General features: G+C 38.6%; 1 protein-coding gene across 1 annotated transcript in view; it reads left to right on the top strand.

The window, feature by feature from the left end:
- The window catches only part of LOC118420931 (E3 ubiquitin-protein ligase LRSAM1-like), a 28,607-nt gene that overhangs the window by 11,000 nt on the left and 6,189 nt on the right, over positions 1-11,418 (top strand). Inside the window, exons 12-23 of the mRNA XM_035828022.1 lie at positions 790-819; positions 1,730-1,852; positions 3,458-3,545; positions 4,501-4,552; positions 5,337-5,381; positions 5,676-5,746; positions 6,142-6,241; positions 6,966-7,053; positions 8,211-8,285; positions 8,985-9,065; positions 10,016-10,111; positions 11,072-11,170. Coding sequence (XP_035683915.1) covers positions 790-819; positions 1,730-1,852; positions 3,458-3,545; positions 4,501-4,552; positions 5,337-5,381; positions 5,676-5,746; positions 6,142-6,241; positions 6,966-7,053; positions 8,211-8,285; positions 8,985-9,065; positions 10,016-10,111; positions 11,072-11,170 — 948 coding nt within the window. The remainder of the gene's footprint in view (positions 1-789; positions 820-1,729; positions 1,853-3,457; positions 3,546-4,500; positions 4,553-5,336; positions 5,382-5,675; positions 5,747-6,141; positions 6,242-6,965; positions 7,054-8,210; positions 8,286-8,984; positions 9,066-10,015; positions 10,112-11,071; positions 11,171-11,418) is intronic.

The following is an 11,418-nucleotide window of genomic DNA, read 5'->3' as shown; positions in this document are numbered from 1 at the left end:
AAAATGGAAAGCCTATTCTCTGATTGGCTGACAGCTGGTTTGAGGGGGGTCCACAGGAACTAAGAGTGACGGTTGAAAGAGCAGGGCACATCCAGACAGGCACTCTGGCTGTTGGATGTCCCTGCGTAGGAGGATGCTTAAACGATGATAGGGTTATCAAGCCGTGAATATGAAAGAATGAATTCTTATGTATACAGGATGATTATACTGTTTGTGTGGAAGTGAAAGAAGCATTTAACATGTACATCAGCTTCTCTGAGCTATCAAGGCACCTACTGCTTAAAGACATGTGCCCATATTGTTAGCTCATATGGCTTTTAATCACAGTAGTTATGGTTGATGTGTCATCATAAGGGTTAGGTACTGGTCCAGGTATGGTCCAGGTCCAGAGGATCAGGTCCAGACCTGGACCTGAAATTGGATCTAATTTTCTGTAAAAACCATGGTCTATTTTGCTAGAAAGGAATGTGTTTGATGTTCTAGACTGGGATGACTGCTTCGTCTTGATCTTTAACTGTTACATGTAGTATGGATATATCATGTTGTAGAACCATGTACCTACTTAGGCTGCAATATGATACAAGAACAATTGTGTTACAAATCAGTTGTCCAAAATGTTGTTTTTTCATGTGAAAGACAGTATCAGTTATATGTTTTTTTCCTGTGTTGGTATGTCATAAATTTTACATTGTATTTCTTCATGTCATTTTGATGTATTACATGTACATGTTCTGTTTCCATTTGATTTGAATTACTGAATTGCTTTCCTTTATTTTTGTTTGCATGTAGGAATCATTTCTAGTGTATGAAAGGCTCAAGGTTTGTCGCATTTTGTCATAATCGATTGATTGTTTTGCCACTTTTCATTATGGTTGCCATCAGGTTTCCTAGTACTTTATCCAGGTTGCCCAGTGGGACCAATTGTGGCCAAATGCTCTGCACGTCTCCTAATCTCAATCAGTGCCAAGTGAATTATATTTGAAGAGATTCATTAGTCATGTATGAGCAGTTAATAGTCTAAGATTTTTCTTCAAACAGTGACTGTCTTTTTAGAGGTAAACACACGTACCTCCAAATTTTGATGGCTATCAGTCCATCTTGTTCACGGAGTTACCTAGTTTCCTGTCCTGCACACCTGAGTTTGAAACTTACTATAAGTTGTGAATAACAAAATACATGACTGTATGGTCGCACTGCACTACTGGGCAACCAGACATTTTGAACCCTGGTTCTAGTTATTACTATATGTCTGTTTTCTTGTAAATTTTCACCTACACTATAGCTCATACATTCATCTTCCTTTGAATGTCTGTAACCACATCAGTAAAGTTTTGCAAGTTGGGATATTGAAATACATGTTTGCTTCTTTTCATGTGCACCTATCCATGGATACAATTAAGACTCCATATGGTTCGCTAGTTCACCCTTATTCGCGAGGTATTACCTATATCCATTGTACCTAAAACAGGACTTTTAGGGATATCACGTACTACTAGATGGACAGTGGTTTCAAATTGCCCTTTTTTTCAATATAATGCAGTTTGAGAGCACCGTCAGTCGACTTGATATCCCGAAATGCCTTGGTATTAAATACAACGGATAGATTAGTTTACCCCATGAATAAAGGTGAACTAGCGTTAGATGGCAAGGAAATATGATTTTGCCTATTTTGTTTAGTTGTTGTATTGCTGAGAATTCAGACCCAGATATTTATGATATACATGCACAGGAACAGAAGAGACGTGAGCATGTAGAGTTGGAAGCCCAGCTGCAGGCAGGCCACCAGGAGCAGATGGTCATGTTCTCCCAGGCTTCGCAGGCCAGACAGAACATCATCACTGTTATGGCAAAGGTCTGTTAGACTGGGAAAGTTTGCTTCTGCACAACGCATCACAATGCATCAGGGCTCCAGCCAAGCTCGAAATTTTTTTCCGTCAGCCAATTCCCATTGTTGCGAAAACCACGAAAACACTATTCCAGGAGCTATAAGAAAGACTGAACTGAGAGTCTGAGACCTTGAAAAATAGGTTTTAATGAGATAATCGTATGCGAAAGGGCTTCAACACCCTTCAACAACAATAATAACAATAAGCAAAACAAACAGTGTGTGGCTTTTACAGCCGTAGACGGCGTCCCCCAAGCCGCATGTAGCTTCCACCAAGGATTTTTGTCCGTCAAGGTTGACGGATTGGTTTTAAAATTTTTCCGTCACAAGCAGCAAATTTCCGTCCATTGACGGAAAAACGGACGCTGGCTAGAGCCCTGCTTCTGCACAAGTTTTCTATTTGGTTTTCGACAGACAATGACAATGTGGCACTGCACTCAAGTTTTTAACTTATATTGGCAGTGCCACACACACAGTACTGACAGAAGGTAAAGGCAATCTTTCTTTCTACCTCCCTGACCGAAGCCAGGTACCCGTTTTTACACCTGGGTGAAGTGAGGAAAGTCATGTAAAATGCCTTTCCCAAGGGCACAACATCGGGGGCACGGCGGGTATCGAACTCAGGAACTCTAGATTCTCAGCCAAACGCTCTACCATGCAGTTGCGCCACACTTTGCGCCACCTTGTCAGTATTTGCAGGGATCAGAGCTCAAGCGTTCTTAGACAATATTGAATCCTTTAAAAAGATTTGGTGCTATTATTATTTGTTCAAGTTTCAAACTACTAGTAGTCAAGAGAGAAAGATGAGGAAAATCTATCTTTCTTTGTCTTGTGTTGCTTACTCATTTGCATGCACAAGAATTCATATATGCTATAGTCAATGTGAACTTTGGAATATGTAAGATATCCAATAAAAGGTACAAAGACCCAATACAATCAATAAAAATTATGGAAATTGACTTTCAATTTACATAATAGATAAGGCAAACTTAATGCATTCCATAATTGGACTACTCAAACAAAGTCATGTAGCAGATGTAACTGAGAAGCATTGATAGATAAAAATATGTAAATGAATACCTAATTTGCGTGATTAATGAGAAAATATTGTAATTTCAGAGTGGTAAATGATGGGAATTCATAATTTTTAAGTGTGAGAATGAGTATTACTGATAGTACATGTACAGCTTCTTTGTTGGGATAAGACTGTGACGGTCATACTTTGGACAACTTTGGATCTGTTATTTGGGTCAAGAAGATGATCAACTGATATGATTTATGCATAATAAAAAAACACGAATTGCAAAGGTCCTAGAGAATCACTAGGGTATGATCATAAGGTCATGGAACTCCATGCACATTAATTGATGCAAATTATTGCAAATTAAAACTCAATTTAGAACTTTAGTTTTCCCATAAACTACAATGAAGCAAGTCTTAGACATGTGAAAAGTCAAAATATTTTACGGAGATATTGCATAATGAGATCTTCAAAATCTTGCTTGTTTCTGAATTGTGCTGTTTCTATGTCTGAAAGAAAGAGCAAAATGTGGTGTTTTTACTGTTTGACAGGAGCAGGACAAGATGGATGGAGAATTGACTGATTTACAAAACCGAAAGGACCAGGAAAAGCAGAGGCTTGTTCACACACTGCAGAGTGGTATGGAATTAGGTTTTGCCAGATACAATGTATGGTCTAAAGACACATTTCAACATTTAATTCAATTATTTTCGGGCTCAAACAGGGTTGTCTCCAGCTTTATTTTCTGTCCCACTCATTGTTTGGGAGCCAATGTTGTTGATTGTAAAATTAAAATGCCTTATAAAATACATTTTTCATCAAATTGATGTACTGAAGTTCAGATTTTTGGGACGGATTAAAGGGTTAAATTTTTGTCCATCCCAGCAAGCAAATGTCCATCCCAGGACGGGATGAGTCCTGTAGACAGCCCTGGGCTCAAATCTGATCATTTGAAGCTTAGCAGGACAGTGATATTGTCAGCCATCATGACGAGTGTATCGTACCAGCAGCATTCATACCAGACTGGACTGTAGAGAGCATTCACAGTGGAGAGGGAAAACCAAATCATCCAGCTGCATGCTTCCCTGGAAATTGAGGAATTTGTAACCCTAAAATGTGATTTCTCAAATTTTCAGGGAAATATGCAAATACAGATAGTCATCTTGTCGATCCTGTCAGAGGACTTTTGTTGACAATTGAATTATTTGTGTTATGTAACTTTGACACATTTCTGAGAAAATGATGACCAAAGATGCCAGCCTGTTTGGTTTGAGCTTTGCTCAGTTCAGTTTATTACTGGTAAATACTGTTAGTAAGGTAGAAAAGATTGAATTATTGTATTATAATTTCTCTATATTAGGGTTGAGAATTGTTATCTTTATTTGTTGTTGATACACAAAATGATCATGATGATTTAGGAAATCTGTTATCTATTTTGTATAATGCATGTTGTTGGATGTTAGTTAACTGCTAACAAGCAGTTTAATGCTGAGTTAGATCATATGAAAGTACATGTAATATTAGATAGAACTGTATCACAAGTCTACTGAAATGGCATGTAACTCATTATGTCTTGACAAACATGTATTTTCAGCTGAGCAGAGTGCAGCAGAGCTGGTCAGATATCTTATGGAAACTAATGAGAAGTAAGTCTGACTCTAAAACTTTCATTTTGTTAGGACAAACAAAATCCAACAGTATACAATGGGTCGGCCAGCTGCTACATAGGCAACTGTAAGTTTCTTCCAGTCCCCTTTGTCAGCAGCAAGATGAGATATCTGTCTAGGTATGATCTGGCCATGATACAATGATACATGTAGTTATTGTGCATGTTATTCTTTGCTCAAGTGGCACAGGAGTTTGAATTATATTTCTTCATTCTCTTTGCCGAAAGTTAGAAAAACATGAAAATCCTTCAAAAGACTTAATGGTGGATATACCCTAAAAGAGCTCTAATCCAAAGAGTATTAAACAGGTGCATGAATGTGTGACTGTGTAGAATGGCCAAGATATGAAATAAACAGTTGTCGGCAGTCACGTGCCAGGTCAACAGTGTTTGGTATGGTACCATTGTAGCGAGTACTATCCTCTTTTAAAATTAGTGACTGCTGACTCTATCCTTTTGCTTGCTAAAGGATTGAGCCAGCGGTCACTATGGAAGATGGTAGTCAGGCTAGTGCTATTATGTCTAGCAGTTTGAAAATACCTCTTGTTATGTGGGGAGTGGCTACAATGCAGGTTGTAGAATCTGATGCCTTCAAGGGGTACTTTGTTATTTTGTTAGAAAAAATAAACTTGGCTGTTGCAGTGTTCCACTAGGGTACAAATGTACCTCCTAAGAAAATTCATCATAGAAACTTAATGAAAGTATATATTGCAATAACAACAGGCTAGATGACAATTATAATGCACATGTTCTTTTTTTTTTAGAGCAAGGAAGACGGAAGCTTTGTTGGAAGCCATGGAGAAAGAGAGGTGAGTGAGGTAGTTACAAGCTAAATGTAGTGTGACTTATATGGAATATATTGTTTTCCAGATTGCAAGGGTTGTATGCTTGAAACATTGTACTAAATGTTGTATTGTAATTATGTCTGAGATAAGTTATCTGAAGTCAGCAACTCTTAGAAATGTATCTAAACAAAGAAACTAGACCTACACTGATACTAGTGATTGTAGTAAATTTGTGATAATAAAAGTCAATGCATTATGTTGGTGTTTGTATCCTTGAAGAACATGTGACGTAACTATATTAATTTGTGTGATTCCCAGGATAGAGATGGAGGAAACTGTCAGTTCCCTGCAGCAGGAGCATGAGAACCTACGGAAAAAAGAAGTGCTAGGTGAGTAACCGTAACCGTCACATCTCTTGTAGTACAAACATATCCTGACATTACTCAAGAAATTTGCGGACATTCCTTGGCTTTTAAGCATACCTCTTGAAGCCGATCCTGTCAAGACATCCCTGACTGAGGTTGACGGAAACAGCTGATGGCCAGTAGTTTGCCTAAACCACAACATCAGTCAGAACCACAATTCTCTCTTTAAAAAAATATGCAACTTTAAAGCTAAACGTTAAGGTTGTTTTCAGACGGCAAATTGTGGCAGTTTGGAATGGGAATAATCCATATGGTGGACTATAACTACTGTGATATTAAGGGTCTTTAAAGACCTATATCGCATACAAAATATACTGTGTTCAGGTTGATCTCATATTTTTAATTCCTGTGTTGTATAGCTGCCATGAGCCAGATGCTGGCAGAGAACTACAACTTTGAACATCTGCGGCAGCAGTATGAGGCTACACGTGACGCTGTAGCCAGGCACGCACAACACAGGTGGGTTTATGTGTTATTCAGAAGTGCACAGAGCTCTAGCCAGCTCGAATTTTTTTTCCGTCAACCAATTCTCATTGTCGCGAAAACCGCGAAAACACTATTCCAGGAGTTAGAGAGACTGAACTGAGACCTTGAAAAACTGGTTTTAATGAGATTATCGTATGCGAAAGGCCGCCAACACACATCGTCAACAATAATAACAATAGCAAAACAAACAGTGTGTGGCTTTTACGGCCGTGGACGGCGTCCCCAAGTTGCCTGTAGCTTCCACCAAGGATTTTTGTCCATCAAGGTTGACGGATTGGTTTTGAAATTTTTCCGTCACACGCAGCAAATTTCCGTCAATTGACGTAAAAACGGACGCTGGCTAGAGCCCTGGAAGTGCATGACTGGACAGAAAAGGGCTGTTTCTTACTTATAGTGCAAGATACCTTATATCTTGGACCCTAAACCCAGTATGTACAGTGTATAGCAAAAAGGAAACAACCCATGAACTTTTGATTGCATCTTTAATGGAAATTTTTTTTTTATTATATTTTCTACATGTTTCACTGCAATTTTGTTTTCATATTTCAAATCTTTTTGGCATGTTGCAGGTGGGTATTGTATGACTGCTTAAGTGCTACTGTTACATATTTGATTACACAGTATATAATTATGATAATGAATGTAAACATGTATGATATTGTATATGATTGACTGACACTTTCCTGTCTCCTCCCAGTGTGAGTGATGAGTCTGACAGGATAGACGTCCTATTGGATGGGAAACAACAGAACCAGGCAGCACTGGTGCACAGGATGGCACAAGAGGTAACCTCACACTTTGGTGCTCATTGACACACAAATACAGTCAAACCTGTCTATAGCGGCCACTCAAGGGACTGGAGAAATATGGCCACTATAGACAGGGGGCCACTATAGAGAAAATGTTGATCAATTGACCATGAGCAAGCTACACATGATTTCAGTTCCCACTAATCTTTCTCACCAAGTAACATAGCCTCGATCGGTAAATTCACCGACAAAGACTTGCACTTTAATGCTCAAGGCATGCATACCTTCTGCTACCGCCAAAATGACCCTGTCAGGAACTCCAAATCCTCGCAAACTACAATTTCAAACTCGGTGCAGGGTGACATAAGGCTGCAGTATGGTTGCAATAGGCAGTGTTTCTGTATCAACGGGACCGGAAATTGTGTGTCCGTGGCCGTGTTGGACAGGTGGCCGCTAAGCCTATTTCTTAATCATTACAAATCCAAGGGACCGACAAAAAGTGGCCACTATGGCCAGGTGGCTGCTATACAAAGGTGGCCGCTAATACAGGTTTGACTGTAGACACAAAGTATATATAGGAGCAATATTTGTGTTGTATTTGAGTACTTTACATGAAAGCTTGATTAATGCTTTTTCTGTCGATGAAGGTTAGACATCCAGGTAATAAGATATGCCAAAAAGCAGTTACTCACCGACAAGCAACTGGATATGATTTTGGAAACAGCCAGACATTTTAGACAAACATCTGATGCCTTTCGTCAGTATTTTTAAGGCATACCGCACTATAATTTATTTCTTATACACCCTTTATCACTGACAAAAGATACTGTAAATGCAGAAATGTTCGCGGTGGATTAATGTTTGCAGTTTTCACGGTGACCACTTCACTGCCAACTTAAAACCACTGCAAACATTTTTCTATTATGGTATTAGACTGCAGCCTATTGTGTTACCGCGAAATTAAAACCACCGCGAAAAGTCCTTTTTCCCGCTACTGCAAAATTAAATCCCCGCGAACGTAAATGTATTTACAGTACCTTGTTGTCTGAAATGTCTGACCATTTCCAAAATCATATCTATTTGCTTGAGTAACTGCTTTTTGGCATAATGCAGTTTCTGATTAAACAATATGTAATATACTCAGGAGTACAATGTTACTTTATCGATGACAATGCCTGTTGCCTATCCCACAGGAAGAGTTTCAGAAGAAGGCTTTTGAAGCTTTGCAGCTGGAGAAAGACATGAAACACAGCAGGATCACTGGTCAGGTCAGTCAGCACATCATCATGGTTCCCAACTTTGTGTCTGGATACTCTAACATTTGCTTCAATACAATCAATCTTAGATCCCGTTCACACTCAAAAAATTGATCCGGATAAAACATGTTATCCTTATCAGTGTGAACGCTCCCAACTCACTTGGATTTTGTTGAAACGAATCCTTCACGATCTACCTCTGGGAGGTGGATAGACCTAGGGGAAGTTTTTTTTTTAGTGTGAACGCAAACACGGTCTTAGGGTTTGTAATATCAATCTCAGGTATGCAAAAAAGGTGCTCCTGGGTGATCTATGCTCTAAGTATGCAAATAAGGTGCTCATCTGCATACATTAAATTTTGTAACTCACATCCGTTAATAATCTAAAACCAACACATGAAATTTGCAGCTACTAACGCTAGTTCACCTTTATCCATAGGGTAAACTTTATCTGTTCTTTTTAAGAAGTCGACAGATAATGGTGTCAAACTCAATATTTTGAAAATTTATCATAAAATTATAGTACAATTTGAAACTACCATCCATCGACTTGATATCCTTGGATACCCTGTTTAGCAACACCGCATATAGGTTACCCTGCGGATAAAGGTGAACGAATGCTGTATATTATGATGGTACATTGTTAGTTTTTCTTGAGCTCATGCTGTTACAATACATTTTGTACATCTCTGACTGCATGACTTTGTTGTAGATTGCACTTATTGAGCAGCAGTTAGTCCAACTGACTCTGGTAGAGATGGAGAAGAAGGCACTGAGAATGGACATGGAACAGGTTAGTACAAAACTTTCTTTCAGTTGAGAAAAAGGTTGTTTCCTTTTAGTCATCTCTTGTGCCTTCCAACTAATCTTTATTTTCTTGTATTACATAATTGGAAATATAACATGCCAGTGGCTTCAGTACATTGGTACATGAAGTGCTAAGATGGTGGCTTGAGGGTCATTTTTACATTCTTTTGGGCAAACCCTACATGTAACTCTATGTGAACTGCATAGTATTTGCAGAATAGTTTTGCCTATTCAGGAAGCCAAGCCAGCCATATGCATGCTTTCTGGGTCATGATTTATTGGAAAATGTACTCCCATATACTACATCATATGGCATTTATGTATAAAACCCAGTATATGGACCAGTGCTGGTTAGGTGCAGGTAGACATCAGAAATACCGGCACAACTCTAATATTAACTGCACTAACCTGCATATACAGGTGGTATTTTGAGCCCTGCAATTAGTATTGTACCATATAGTCATCATTAAAAGTGCCAGTTCAAGATAGATTGTGTAAATACTGTGCGACGGATGCAGTGGAAGATGAAATACATTTTATATGTAACTGCCCCCATTATGAGGACGAAAGAAACAACCTTTTTGACACAATCAAAACAATATTTCCAACTTTTCACCAGTTAGTAGACCTCAAAAAAACTATATTTCTGTTAAAATCACAGAACCCACTAATCATTAAAGAAGTGGGACTTTTCATCAGCCACTGCCTCCAAAGAAGAAGTCAAACCTCCCAGTAAAGAAAGTAGAAGCATGTACATAGATAGCTGACGTGTGTGTATTTAGAATAGACACTTGTTACTTTTCACTGTCTGTATCATTGCAATTAGCCTACGGGCATGGATTTGCAAATAAATTAAATCATATTATTGACTTAAGGTGGCCATGTGATGCTTATGTCATGTATACAAGATAGGTGAAGAATTGAGTTTTTCCGCAGGAGGTGCTGTGCCAGAAGCGGACAGCTCTGACAGCCTTACTGGTACAGCTGCTGGAGGAGAAACAAACCAGAGAACAGGAGCTGAAGAAAAGGCTGGTAAGCATCCATCCATTCGTCATGGCAACCACAACTGTCAGATTTGTTTGCTGTGGCCATCAAATTGCCATAGGCATTTAGATATCTTCAACATTTTTTCCATACTGCACTCTGCTAAAAAAACTACTGCAACACTTAATTGATTGACAGTTAATGTATTTGAATGGGATTTGATATCACAATATTTACAATGATTTAGGTTTGTAGTTAAAACAAATTAAAGTGTACTAGGCAGGCAGAAGGCAGTAAAGTCATTTTTGCAGTGACTCTGAGATACTTGCACGATGAAAATTTCATTCATTTTACAATACCGTATTATGTTCTACACATACCACTTGCAGATCAATAATGATATTTGTCATTTGAAAGCAAAATGTTTACATAGGGTTGTTGGTGATTTCATGAATTCATACTCATACTAGATACCAGCAATGAAGTCTGACCATGAATTTGTTTCAAAGAAGAGAAAACTTGGTAAAATTGTACTTTGTAAAATCAAAATGTACTTTGTAAAATCAAATGTACTTTGAATATCATATGATTGCGCAGTGACTACTTGTTGGACTGAGTCTCATACCAGTACTAGATAATACATTGTGTTGCTCATTGCCTTATAGTATTTTAGAGGTATCATGCAATATGTATTGTATCTGCTAGTTTACTTATCATGTGACTGCTTTAAGTTAAACAAGAATTTTTGGGGCAATTTGTCAAAGCTTGAGTCAAACCGTCTTTTAAATCAAACTTTGGAACAAAGTCTGTTACGTTATTTAGCTTCAACTGCTGTCACAGTGACTTTTGTATTCATTCAATACACCCTTGCAAAAACCTGCCGACCCTAGACTTTTTTGGTTTCAGGAACCTTTTTTTACTTATATTACATCAGTTATCTGTGTGCTAATGTAGCATTTGTGTTTTTGTGTTTTTGATGCAACATATTTACCTCCATGCTGTTGTCAGGTTGAGATGGAGAGGCACAGACAGGAGGAACAGGAGGACTACTGGCTCATCTTATATCAGAGGCTGCTGGACAGAAAACCTCAGCAGCTTGTCAACAAGGTAAACATCTTTAAATTGTTAGCTGTTGTTATACCTCCGTGAAGGAGGTTCAACTCCTACAAGGTACTGTTATCTTTTTCTTCAATTCCAAGAGCAGGGAGGAAGTATGTCTTAATGCACGTCACTCGCACAGTTGCACAAGGTGTGAGTATGTGGTCTGCACGCCACGCCTGGCTGCGAGTGGTTACATGTATCGTTAGTTGCACAGGTGGTATGTGAGTTCTACGTAATGATCTCTGTGTGATTGC

Source organism: Branchiostoma floridae, chromosome 8 (assembly GCF_000003815.2).
Source record: "Branchiostoma floridae strain S238N-H82 chromosome 8, Bfl_VNyyK, whole genome shotgun sequence".
Taxonomy (NCBI): Eukaryota; Metazoa; Chordata; class Leptocardii; order Amphioxiformes; family Branchiostomatidae; genus Branchiostoma; species Branchiostoma floridae.
Note: the sequence above shows the minus strand (reverse complement) of the source record. Positions and strands in the feature narration are given on the sequence as shown.